The sequence below is a fragment of the Colobus angolensis genome, unplaced genomic scaffold (genome assembly GCF_000951035.1).
Source record: "Colobus angolensis palliatus isolate OR3802 unplaced genomic scaffold, Cang.pa_1.0 Scaffold56, whole genome shotgun sequence".
Taxonomy (NCBI): Eukaryota; Metazoa; Chordata; class Mammalia; order Primates; family Cercopithecidae; genus Colobus; species Colobus angolensis.
The window spans coordinates 13,177,015-13,191,379 of record NW_012119154.1 but is presented as its reverse complement, the minus strand read 5'-3'; the positions used below and the strand labels follow the sequence as shown (position 1 = coordinate 13,191,379).

The following is a 14,365-nucleotide window of genomic DNA, read 5'->3' as shown; positions in this document are numbered from 1 at the left end:
TCGATATATTAGTGTTGCCTGATCAAAGGTATGAATGAGAGAAGCCAAGATCCAAAAGGCATGGAGTTGAGGGCTCACAGAGTGTATAAGTGCTGATGAGTATTTGGAATATAAGACATTGGGTGGTGGGTTGTAGAATGGAAAGGGAAAGTAGACGTAATGACACAAATAGTTTAACTGAGATACAAGGTTTGAAGTGTTAGTAGTATCTACTGAAGTTTTTGCATTCTAGATAAAGTTGGTATAAAACATATACTTTGTTATGAAGTCTTAGAAGAGTTGATAAACTAGTCCCTTCCAATGAACAGAACTAAGTCATTCAATGATTGCACAACAAATATTTACAAAGTCCCTCCTGTGGTCCAGGCACTGGGTTAGGAGCTGGGTGTACAATTGCCACAAAAGAACACACATGGTGCTTATTCTATGGAATTTTACAGTGCAGGCTCATTCATTCAACTATGTAATCAATTTCTAAGTACAATATAATTGCCTCAGTTTTATGCTGTGTGCTTGCTATTCAAGGGAAAGAGAAAGAGAAAGGAAAAGAGTGGTCACTACTTAGAACAGAAAAAAGAGAAATGCAATCACTAGAATAACAAAGACAAGATACGAATGAAGTGCTGAAGCAGAGTAGGTGATTTATATGGCCTGAAGTGTCTTCAAGACTTCATAGCTATTTGAATTTGGCTTTGTCTTTAAATCATGAATCTTGAGTCCTTAGAGGCCCCAAACCTTACGTCAAATGTTATATGTATATGCATACAGGTACACATACAGAATTATATGTGTATAGCTCTGAAAGAAAATATGATACATACTCTCTCACACTAGAGGTTGAAAATCCAATCACTATATAGGAAGTATAGGGAAAGAAAAGAGATAGAGAACCAATCTAAGTTGTCAAATCAAATAGGAGCAGGCATTTAAAAAATAAGGCCTACTACACAGACCTTGAACTAACTTCTCAACAATATCTCTACGCCAACAAGAAGGCCAAGCCTGGTATGTTTTCAGAAAGGTTCTTTCCTGATACCACCTAGTCTGGAAAAGCAAATATTTTTCTATTTTCCAAGAGATAGTTATAAAAAATGTTTGACCAATTCTGATTAATTTCACAATAAAAATGAAAAGTGGAGGTAATATATCAATTTTAATAATCAGTATGGGTACAAAGAAAACTAGCTTCGTGGAAAGTTACATCCAGAATGGTATCTAGTCTGATAAATAGCAGGTGAGAGTATTTCAGCAGCTGTCATAAATGTAATCTATAAACCATCCAATAAAATGGTTCCTTTGATCCTTGGTGAGAAAATTGTCTATGCTTTTATAAGAATCTCTAAGAGATAAAGTTTTAAATATCAAACTATAATGAAAAGAATTAATACAGTAATATGAAAGTTAGGATGGCTTGCCAAAGACCCTAAATTAATCTCATTAGTAACAAAAGGATTGCATTACCTGTGTCTGTACTTCTATATGTTTGGAGAGTCCTATGTGAATAAACAGGCAGTCTCCCATTTATACACATAGTATATTTCAGAATTTGTTTTACAAGCCAGCTATTTGAAATTCTATAAATCACTTACAAACTGTGGTTTGCTTTCCAGACTAGTTACAAAGCCTGGCTTATTCAACAAATATTTGCTGAACATCAGTTTAACTCACAGAAGTTAAACTAGAATACCTAATGTTGAATTAGAGAATTGTGAATTCTGGGTCCTAAATTAACTAAACTCTGCCATGCAGAAAAAAAAAAAAAAAAAAGAGGAGAAAGAGAAGGCATGTGGAGGACAATCTAATCCTACCCCATTTCTTCAGCAATTCTGAAATGTAAACATTTGGTTTTCTATTTCTGGTAATCTCAGTTTGTCTGAGATGCCTCTGATTTCTCAGGGCCCTCTATCCACAGGTTTCGCTATGTCCCACAGTCCAGTCCACACTCCAATATGTGTTCAAAAATCACCCTGCCCTTCCAAAATGTCCTAAGCTCCAAAAGTAAAGTCTGGACCACCCTCCTTACATCAGTTCTAGAGAGTACAGTTTTTGTAATCACACAGAACTGGTCTGAAATCCCAGACTCTCCCATTAGTAGTTGTATTATTTTGAGTAAATTATATACGAAAATGTAAAAGTGTGGTTTCCTGACACATTACAGAGGGTAGAATCTTAGCTCCTAGTTCTGTGGCCTTGAAATATTTCTCAACTACGCTATACCTCGTTCCTCAACTATAACATGGGAAAACGTGACAGCCTATTTAATAAGGATGTTGACAGAATTAAGGAAGATCAAGCATTTGGAACAATACGTGTGTTCAGTAAATGTTAGGTGTTATTGTTTATCTCTCTGAATCGCCATTTTCTAATCTGTCAAAATACGGTGTCTGCCTTGCACAGCTGGTGTTACATATGAATGTAAAGCACACAGCACACTGGATTGTGACTACTGAAATCTAAGAAATATGAGTTTCCTCTTTCTTTCTTCAGATTAGCAGCTTTCATCTTTCAGATAACAGGAAAGCAAATTTCCTGAAACTTATTATTATGGATCTCTCTTTTAATCCTCATAGACTGATTTGCGTTACTAAAAGAGACCATCTTTACCACATCTCTTTCAGTAGTGCAAATAAATCTATGAGGATTAATAGAGAGATCCATAGAAGTAGGAATCAATGGATGTAGGAACCTCTGTTGATAACAACTAAAAAAGAACTGCTGAAGAAGGGCCAAGACACCTGGGTAGATGCTTGGGGATGACTGTAAAAGGTAGAAAATAGAAGGCAAAGTTAGCACTGCTGTACAGAGACAGGAGGATGCAGTGACCAAGAACCTTTGTTTTGTTTCCAAGATGGCAGAAGTGTTAGGATTAAAGGTGTCAGGTGATTACCCACAGGTAGAGAAACAGGAAGCAATATATCAGAAATTATTAGTAATCTTTTCTTAATCAAATAAGAGAAAACATAACTGGTTGTTGTCTTTTTTTTTTTTTTTTTTTTTTGAAATGGAGTCTTCCTCCATTGCACAGGCTGGAGTGCAGTGGCATGATCTCGGCTCACTGCAACCTCTGCCTCCTGGGTTCAAGCTATTCTCCTGCCTCAGACTCCCAAGTAGCTGGGACTACAGGTGTGCACCACCACGCCCGGCTAGTTTATGTATTTTTAGTAGTGATGGGGTTTCACCATATTGGCCATGTTGTTTGTCTATTTTAGTCACCTGCACATGGTTGGATATTGGCCATGGTAATTGTTTTACAGCTGTGACTTTTTCTGTCTCCTTCTCAGAATTTATGTCTCCTTCTCAGAATTATGTCTCCATTTACCCATACTCCAGAGTATGGCATTAGCTCAGTTCTCTTCTCACTTTATTTAGTCTTCTTAAGTGCTTCAACTATCACATGAATGCACCCAATTCTCTATCTTTAGCTCTGATTTTTCTGCTAAGCTCCAGACTCATAATCATGTAACCACTACCTGCTAGTCACTGCCACCCGCCAGCTAGATGTCTCAGAGACATCAGCAACTAACTTAACACGGCATTACCTAACCCATTACTTACTCCCTAAACCTGCTTCTCCTCTGTTACTTCATACCTTGGTTAATAGCACCATGCCATCCTTTCATGAAAACCAGAAATCTGGAAATCACTAGAGACTCAGAGTAGGACATTACATAGCTTTGCCCTCAAGAAATATGCTGTCTTCTAGGGTACATATCTCTCTCTCCTTAAAAGCAACAGTAATTTCTCCTTGTCACTCTTACGAAACTTAGAAGTTTACATTTTGATAAGAATAGAAATTCTTCATATTTACAAACTTATTTTTATTAAATAGTTATTTGGGACTACACAGCTCTGGGCATATAGTTTGTTCATTATGGTGTTCCCTCCTCCCCTGCCCCCGGCATATTGCATTGATCACAGCTAATCTTCAGCTAGTATACAGGTGTTCCTCAACTTATGATGAAAGTTACATACCAGTAAACCTATCATAAGTCAAAAATATGGTTAACTCAAAAATACATTTAATGCTAGCAACACAGCAGACGGTCCCCAACTTATGATGGTTTTATTTATGATTTTTTGACTTTATGATAATGTAAAAGTGATAAAAATTCAGTAGAAACCATAGCCCCATCACAAATCATAAGAAGTTACCTGACATACCATGAGGTTTTATCCCAATAAACCCATGATCAAGTTGAAAAATCTTAACTCAAACCATCGTAAGTTGAGGAATATCTGTAGTCATGAATGAATGACTAAAAAAAGTAAAGAATTGAAAAATAATATTGAAACAGGTATAAACAAACAGGAATACATGAGAGAGCTATGGTTTCCAGCTGGAGGGAACAAGGAACAATTAATAAAGATGGTACAATTTAGTCTGTTCTAAAGGCAGAAGGACGTTCCAGGCAGAGGAAATGCATGAGGAAAAGGAGAGGAGAAAATGGCAGGATGTGTATGGGAATAAAACTAAAAAATCAAATAAGGTTTGAGATTAAAATCTTGATTGCAGGGTAAACAAACATATGTTTTTTAACTGGAAGGTATATTACACTTATTGATGTAAAACTGTTAATATTATTTTTAAACCATCTTTTAGGTTTTTTACTATAAAAAACTACAATCAGAGAGAGAACAATGAGTTCCTGTATCTTTACTAGCCTCAACAAGTATTAATTGAGACTATGTCTTATTTCATGTAGAGCTATTCACTGCAACCCAAGATTATTTTGAAGCAAATCACAGACATCATATAATTTTATTTCTAAACAGTATTTGAGTACCTCCAAAAAATAAGACTCTTTCTGCAAGCATAACTACAGTACTATTATCATGTTTAAAAAGTAATAATTTATTAGTAACATTAGTATTGCATGTTCAAAATTCCCTGATCTTTTCATAATTTGCTTTATAGTTTTTTTCAAATGAAAAAGATCCAACTAAAATTGATTCATTGCAATTGGTTGTTAAATCTCTTAAATCAGTCTCTGTATCTCTTTCTCTTCCTCACTCCTTTTCTACCTTCCTTCCCTGCCTCCCTCCATCCCTCTTAGTCATTTTATTGTAAAATAAAGCACATACAAAAAAAAAAAAAATGCAAAACACATCTAAGAGTTAATGAGTTGTTATAAAGCAAAGGCCTTTGCTTCACTCAGGTCCAGGAACTTTGCCAGTCCCTCTTGAAGGCCTTCTTCGTGGCCCACATCAATCATACCTCCTTTACTACCCTCCAAAGTAGTCACTATCTATACTTTTATAGTTAAATCACTTCCTTGTTTTTATTTATATACTTTTCATCTATATGTGCATGGTTAGATGCTACAGTGCTACCTACTTTTTAAATGTCTTATATGTTTCTTTTAATCTATCCAGTCCCTCTTCATGACATTTCTTTTCTTACAATTTATCTTTTGAAAAACCCAGCATATCTGGCCCATAGTTTCACATAGTCTGGATTTTATTGATGATCTATTCATGCGGCAGTTCAATATATTTCTATGTTATTTATATATCTCCTGCAAAATGATAGTGGGATCCAAAGGCTTAACTGGACTCAGGTTTAATTAGTTGGTAATATGAATCAGTATGTAATATTTTCTTCTTTTATCAGAAGAAACATGTCTGATGGTTTTTCATCTTGTGATGTTAGCAGTCGTTGATGCTTAGATGCCTACATTTATTAATCTATTGAGAGTTGCAAGGTGATGATAATTCTAATTGTATCATTAAAATTTCATTTATTATTAGAAACACTTTACAAAACACACCTCTCTATAATACTTCATTACCCAGTGTTACATGTCTTCTAGGAAAACCAGAATGAATATTTGATTATTTGCCTTTACCAGTTTTTAAGATAATAAACTGATTTCCTATCATCATCCAAATGTAACTCATTAAATTTTGTGAAATGTCATTATAAACTTATAAATTTAAACTGACTTCATAGGATTTAAACCATTAAAATTAGGTTCAAATTATTTTGGTTAAAATTGTTCATCTTTGGCCATCAGAAGAGTCTTCAAGTTGACTCCCAAATGAATTTAAAATTTTCAGTTTTTGAAATTTATAACAAACTGTGTTTGCAGGACTTTTTATTTCTCTTCAGAGTTCTGCCAACTTTTGCTGCATATTTTTGAAGCACTGTTATTAAGCACATGAGTTTTTGTTATTTTTATGTTTCCCTGATAAAGTGATCCTTTTATTATTATGAAATGTCATCTTTATCTCTGGTAATCCTGTCTACTTTATCTGATATTCTTACGGCCATTCTAATTTACTTATTGTATTTGTCATTTTTTTATTTTAATTTTTTCTCCCTTTCACCTTCTATTAATCTTAAGGCATTATCTATTGTGTGTTTTTTTTTTTCTGTGATCTTTCTCTTAGATTAGCTTCATTTCTAAAATGATTTATTTTCTAAGTTTGTATGGAGTTACATAATATATATAATTTTTAGATGTTTCTAATTCTTATTATTCTTTCACATCTTGTATCATTTTAAAATGTCATTTAGCTCACTTAGGAAATAATAGCTTTTTTCCAAATTTTAAAATATAAAAGGATTTTCTAACTTCAGCAAGCTATCTTTTCAAAACGATGGTGTCTTGGTCTTAAGATGTCCTGGCTTCATTCTCCTGCTCCATTTTTAGCCAGTCCTTCTCTTTCCTTCCTATATATTGTCCTCATCCAGTTTACTTTTGATTCTACTGTCAGTAGCTTCTCCTCAACGTGGCTGGTCATATTTCAGAGTTGTGAGGAACGACAACTTCTTCCACCCCTTCAGAGCTTCTTATTATAGGTCTCTTGCACGGTCCTTTATCAGAGAGCAAAACCTCTCCCAATTTCAGCTCCTGTTCTCAAGTTGGTTCATCACACTTTCCAGTGAGCACCTGTTGGCTCTTTTGGTGTTCTCCTGTTGTCAAGTCTGACAGACACCACATTACTTCCATCTGCTTCCTTCCGCACAAACACTGATCCCATATGGGCTTAGGCTGTTGGTGGCTTGTCCCAGTTAACTTTATCAAAAGTGGTTCTTGTGGATAACCTGTCACTGAGTTACGCTGTAAATTCTGTCCATGGGGTTTTGGTTGTGGTGTATGTGGAGAATTGAAGCAATACGAAAGTTATGTTGCTGCTACAAGCGCTACCTTCCAACACTTTTATATTTTGACAAAACATTTTCCAAATCCCTCAGATGTGGAAGAGACCATAGATGGACAGTGCTCACAAATGAGGGCCAAGAAAAAAACACACATAAATAATAAAATGCAGTACTGATTAACCGAGGAATTGAAATTCACCACATGAATTAACAGCTTACGACTTCACTAAGCAGGAACTAGAAGTGGGCGGCATTTCTTAAAATGTATTTCACATGAAGTTAACAGAAATAAGGTAGTTTTGGTATTCTAGTTAGAGTTATTTCAGAAATAGTGACCTGAGACAAAGTACTGTGCACCACTTCCTTTAAAATGGTACAAAATGAGGACGTGGTGAAATATTTCCATGAAGTTATTATGGAATAAATCAGATAATCTGAAGAGAAATGCCTTTGCTAATACATATAACTCAGCAAATAAGTATTATCATTTTATAAGTTATTAGAGAGAATAAAATGTAGTCTAATTTTCCTTACCATATACCAAGTGATGGTCGGTTTGACACTGGAAGGAAAATATCCATCTACATTTGGACAAGTGATCCTCTGAATGCCATATTCTATATACAATTTATGCACTGGGAGTTTCATGGGGGAATTGAAACAGCTGTCTTTTTGAACAACTTCCAAGGGAAATGCAACTTTGCTGCAATATGTGGTGTTCCTGAAAAAAGAAACATACAATGAATGGGTAGTATTTGCATTCGATTTCATAGAGCAACCACATTCAAATGAACTAAGTGAAGCCATGCTACATACTGAGACATCATTTATATATGTAAGTTCATGTAAGAGATAAAATCGTAGTGGAGGCATTTCCTATACCAATTGGCATCACAGAATTTTTAAAAAGCACAATTAATTAATTACTATTAATGTACCAAAGTATTTATACTTTCAGATGCGGTCCTAAATGTGTGTTTGTTAGTGTATATAGATAGTCATGTGTCACACGATGACATTTCAGTTAACGATGGATCACACATGTGATGGTGGTTTCATAAAATTATAATGGAGCTCAAGAATTTCTATTATTTATTGATGTCATCGTCATTGTAATATCATAGGGCAACATTTTTGGGTGATGCTGGTATAAACAAACCTATACACTGTCAGACAAATAAAAGTGTATAGTAATGTCCTAGGCTTTCACGTTCACTCACTACTCACTCACCTATTCTCCCAGAGCAACTTCCAGTCCTATAAGCTCTATTCATGATAAGTGCCCTACACAGGTGTACCATTTCTTTCATCTTTTATATTACATTTTAACTGTGTCTTTTCTATATTTAGATAGCTTAAGTACACAAATCCTTATCAGTGTGTTATAGTTGCCCATAGTATTCAGTACCACAACCTGCTATACAGGTCGGTAACCTAGGAGTAACAGACCATATAGCCTAGGTGTGTAGCAGGCTCTCCCATCCAGGTTCATGGAACTACACTCTATGATGGTAACACAATGACAAAAGTCACCTAACAAAACATTTCTCAGAACATATCCCCTGTTCTGCTGTTCGACAAAGCAAAATATAACTGTGCATATATGTAACACTAAAAACATTCTCAATAATACTCAGTGCTGGTAAGGCAGGGGCATGAATGGCGTATTTATGCAGAGTCAATAATGGTATAAGCAACTTTGGGAAAAACTATGCTTCCAGGATCATAAAAAAACCTTTGCTTTTGCCCTAGTAATCCTACGTCTGGATATTTTGTCACATGACAGAATGATAGAAAAGGGGGAATAGAGACAGCACATAGTTAAAAATGCCCATCCAGAGCCATATCAGCAAGAAAAACATTAAAATCAATAGAAAAAAAATGTGACACATGGAATATTATAAAGAAAACTGTGGTACAACCATTCAAAGTTGTGAGAACGTATACAAACAATCAGGCATGAAGGAAAAAAACAAACACATAACAATTCCTTAGGACGACTGGGGAATTGCATTTGTGCTATAATGTTCACATACGTTGTTTTGTCTGCTTGCAGGGCTTACTTCTCCCACCCCCTTCATTTCACATACAGGCCTTCTCTGTTATCTTCTCCCACCTCATATCTAAATTTGGTCTGTCGTTTATTGAGCACCTTGGACATTTCCTTGGTTAAATTTGTTACAGTTCAAAATTAGATGGTTATCTTATAGATATGTATCAATATCCTCTGTAAAATATAAGTCCTACAACACTTTTCATGTTTTTTGTTACATTAATTGTATCTAGTACAGTGTTTTAACTTTCACTGACTGCTAAACAAATATTTGTTATTAAATAAATGGAATGGATGTAAAACTTGTGTCTAAATATAGGTAAACATGAAAAATAATATAGAATAATAAATCAACTAATTTTTAGGGTGATGGGATAAGGAGTCTATGTATAGCCATTTTTGTGATTTTTGTATAAATAATATTTGTGAGGCATCACATCACACATATTTGGCTTATTGGGTACCAAAATGACTTATGAATAAAGACTACATTTAGTGGAAAGGGTGGGGTATGCATTCTCAAAGATGGAGGGAGGGGTGTTAAAGATGACTTATGACAATACTCAGAAGGGGGTAAGAGGGAGTGGTAGGCATGATCCATACCTACAGATAACAAAACATCTGCCCCCTGGAAGACAGACTGTATAGGTGGAAGTTATAGAAGGGAAATTTAAGTTTAAGGATCTATTTTCTGATTTTAAAAAATACGAAGAACAGTGATTGGACTGACTTTTTAGTTCCCAAAGTTGAACAGTATTGGGGCAAGAATATAAAGAAAATACTGAAAGATGAAACTAACTTTATGGCCTTAAAGACAGTCAGCCCTATGGTTCTACATGCTTCAGTTTAAGGTCATTCTCAGCTTAGACATTTCCTCAGTAAAATAGGAAACATGGTAGTGCTCCCACCAGACAACTTCAATTCTAGATTTGCTTTAAGAACATGGAAGATAGAGAAGTAAACTGAAGAGGTGACAATCTGGAAGTTGATAAATAACACTAAAGGTATATGCAGGTCTTAACCATCATGCAGCCCTACTCCTACAATGTAAAAGAAGATTAGAGAAGTTTATGGAAGAGCTACAGGCAAATAGTAAGTAATTAAGGAAAAAGTAAAACTGATACGGAAACACTAAGATGCACAGTGGAGACCATAGTTAAACAGAAAGCTCCTGAAGACTTCCTCCCACTGGAAAATGTTAACAGATGAACAGTTATCAAAGATAAAAAGGAGCTCAACAACCACGTATGCTAACTCTCTTCCTATGTAGATGTAGATACCACAGCTCTCAGACATGGACAGGACTTGCCTAAGGTCACCAGCTAAGTAGTGGCAGAGTGGAAGTGATGGCCTAGTTTCTCTGCCTTCTCCTAATGCTCTTTCCACTATAATCTGCTTTAACTTCCACTACATTGTATTAGAACATAAATAATGAGAACATGAGTACTTCAGGATCTTTGGAAACCCATATACCAGTCTAAAGTCCACTCCAATAAGATTCAAGTTTCCAGTGAAAACCTCAGAAGGGCCTTCAGAGGTTACAGGGATTCTCCCTTACCTCCAACTCCCAAGAACACAGCGATCTAAAGGTTTTTCTGTGATAGAAAAGAGGTCCTTTTTCACATAATCATAACATAGCTTACATTTACCAAAGCATAGTCATAGTTTTCCATCAGGGAGTAGTTACTCTCCATGAGAGAAAAAACATTTGTGATTATTTATTGTTATGGACTGAATTGTGTCACCCTACCCCAATTTACATGCTAAAGTCCTACCTCACAGTACAATAGAATGTGACTGTATTTGAAAACAGAAAATTTGAAGACATAATTGAGCTAAAATGAAGTCACAAGGATGGTCTCTAATCCCATACTATTAGCATCCTTATCAGAAGAAGAATTAAGACACAAACACACAGAGGAAAGACCATGTAAAGACAAGGAGAGAAGATGGCCATATACAAGACAAGGAGAGAGGCACCGAGAATGAAATCAACCCTGCCGACACCTTGATCTTGAACTTCCAGCCTCCAGAACTGTGAGAAAGTAATTTTGTTTGTTAAAGTCACCCAGTCTTTGGTATTTTGTCATTGCAGCCCTAGCAAAGCAACACACCTGTTATATAGTAGGAAGTCGTTCTAAGAAAAAAAAAAATAATAACCTAGATGGGAGTTTAGAAAACAAAGCCAAGCCTGGCAGCTAAAAAGTGACCGTGGGTAAATAGTAACCAAATAATTAACCCTGAAAAGGGCTATTCTATTCTGTGGAAAAGCTCAGTTTTTTTGTTTCCCCCAAAAACAACATTAATGCAAAAAAAAAAAAAAGAATACTGTAGAGCAAAATATAAAATTTACAAAACTTTCAAGGGAAAAAAAGTGGATTGGAAAGAAATTTTACTGTAATGATAAATTGTTTGGATTAAATCCTTACATTGCCAGAGACAATGGTATTCTCTTGCTGCTCAGGAGAAATTTGGTAGAAGTTTAAAAAGCATTGTCATACATACATGTCATGGCTCCCAAAAGAATATTTGGGAGAATATTATGACAGAGAAAATTCTAAGGAGGGAATTGTAACTGAAAAGGCAAATCTGGGGCAGATGGGAGACAGGACTCCCAGTTCACTCCAGGTCTTCTGATTTGGGGGTTAGATCTGCAGTGTCCAATAGAAATGATAATGCGAACCACACATGTAATTTTAGACATTTCGGTTGCCACACTAAAAAAGTAAAATAATATTTGGGAGGCATCGCATCACACATATTTGAGAGGCATTGTGCACCACACAATGTACCCTGAGTTTCTTTTCTGTGCCAGGTACTTTGAAAGATGCCAAGAATAACAGATACAAATGGGCTCTGTTCCCTTCCCTGTTCAATGTCTGGATAAATGGATGACTCCAGGTGAGGCATAAAGGCACGCAGGTACCGATGTCATGAGAAGGGATTAATAACAAGGCTCCACTTTTACACAACTTTGGTATGTCTCAGGGTCTGGGAAGAAACTACCTCTGGAGAACATTCTAAGGGCCACAACCCATTTCTCTGCATACCTCCTTCAGCCCCCTTCAGCTAAGCTGCAGAGAATGACCTCACTAAACTCTATCTAAATGCTTCCGACTTCCCCCCCAGCTTCCTAGCACATGGATCATCTGGACAAAAGCCCAGAAACTATAGGGAAAAGAGAAAGTCACTGCCAAGAATCAAGCTACCTTAACATGCAGGTATAGTTGCCAGTGTCATTGAGGAGAGTGGGCCGGAACCACAGCACATCCTTCTCCTTACTAATGCGGTTCTCAGGGAGGCGGAAGTTAATCGGTTCCTCAAGGTCCCGGTCCTGCCTAGTCCAATACCAGATCAGAGTAAGGCCAGCTGAATGGGCTGTGCTGTAGTTAAATTTCAAGAAGTGTTCAAAGAGCGGACACTTGATGCGAGCTGGCTCATCTTCAAACACTTGGATTTGCCTCATGGTATCTAGTCCCCAGTCATCGCAGCGTTCTGGAATAATCAAAAAGAAAGAAAGGGCAGATGAGTCATTTCACAGTAAAGGCCTCGAAAGAACACACCTTCTCCTCAGGGCACCCCGTCTTTCCCAGAACCTCTTTCTCTGGTCATCTTCCAGCCTCCCTCTAATAACTGCATACAGTAGGCACCTTTGGTGTGAAGAAATTGCTGTTCCCCATTGGTTTTTCTTTTCTGAGTATCTCTTGGATAATGATTTGATCTGATAGCTTGACCCTGTTAAGCCCCGCAAGGTATGGGAGAAAGTTTCACCTAAAAAAGACATCCTGTGTTTTTTCACTTTGTGGAACAGAGAATGGTTTAAGGAGGAAATTGTAACTGAAAAGATAAACCTTGGGCAAATGGGAGAAAGGACTCCCAGTTTGCTCTAGGTCTTCTGATTTTTGGGCTAGGTCTGCACTGTCCAGTAGAAATCAGAATGCAACACACATATGTAATTTTAGACATTTCAGTTGCCACACTAAAAAAGTAAAACAAAACAGATGAAATTAATTTTAATATTTTGTTAAACCCAATATATCCAAAATATCAAAAAAGGAGCTATTTTACATTTACATTCTTTTTCTGTGGTACGTCTTCAAATTTCAACGGATTATACACTTACATCTCAGTCTGGGCTAGCCACATATGTCTTACTCTACTTTATTGGACAGCAGGACAGTAGACCTCAAGAAATCAAGAGATCTCTGTAACACCCATTGGTGGAATACTCATTCAGGACTAAAGGTGCTACAGTTTCAATGACAGAGTCAAATAAAAAAGCAGCTTAGTTCTACAAGGTCACTCAGTTCTTTAAATTCCTTCTGAGCTGTATATCCATTTTATATTTTTATCATCAAACATTTTTAACGATCACTTGAAAACTCTGGAATACAGAGTCTACAAAAACAGCCCTAGTTTTCTCTTTCCCCTGTATCCACATCCTCTGCAATTTGAAACTGTGAATTTTCCAATCAGGAGTCTTATCTTACCACCCCTCGAATCTGCGCTGTCCTTGTGAGTAACGGCTTGTATAATTTATCCTTTATAATGCAAAATAATCACTCATCTACTCAGGAAAAAAAAAAAGATTTAAAGAATTTTTTTCTTTATTTTAAGAAAATAAGAAAATATTTATTTTCTTAAGAGTGGTGTCTGAATGGAGGGCTCTAGAAGTCACCAGATGAAGGGTGAACAGAGGTCAGGGTGATGGAGTCCTGCGGGCCACAAAACCATCACCTTAAAGTAGTTTTTTCCTCATGTCCCTAACATATGCACATACACACATTTATGTATATATATTTTTAACTCTGTAATCTTCCCGACATTTCCATTGACATCTAAAACTTTTCATGCTAAGTATAATTGGAAAGGATATATGTAGTGTCATAAGTAATGCCATTTTGAAAGAAAAGAGTTACATCATTCTTTTAATTACATCCAATGGAATAGTGATTTGTCATACACCAATATCCAACCTAAAACCATGTTAAAAAGCTTTCTTTTAACCATTATAGATTCCATAGTTTCTTTTTTTCTTGAACTTAACATTAATTCCACTATCTCGAGAGGGGCGGAGCAAGATGGCCGAATAGGAACAGCTGCAGTCTCCAACTCCCAGCACGAAGGACACAGAAGACCGGTGATTTCTGCATTTTGAACTGAGGTACTGGGGTCATCCCACTAATGAGTGCCGGACAATCGGTGCG

At 36.3% G+C, this 14,365-nt stretch overlaps 1 protein-coding gene across 4 annotated transcripts in view; it reads right to left on the bottom strand.

Annotated features, from left to right (window-relative positions):
* The window catches only part of IL1RAP (interleukin 1 receptor accessory protein), a 149,568-nt gene that overhangs the window by 40,614 nt on the left and 94,589 nt on the right, over nucleotides 1–14,365 (bottom strand). For all 4 annotated transcript variants that reach the window (XM_011961617.1, XM_011961620.1, XM_011961618.1 and 1 more), the window contains 2 exons: nucleotides 12,368–12,653; nucleotides 7,640–7,826 (listed from right to left, as the gene is read on the bottom strand). In XM_011961617.1, coding sequence (XP_011817007.1) covers nucleotides 7,640–7,826; nucleotides 12,368–12,653 — 473 coding nt within the window. The remainder of the gene's footprint in view (nucleotides 1–7,639; nucleotides 7,827–12,367; nucleotides 12,654–14,365) is intronic.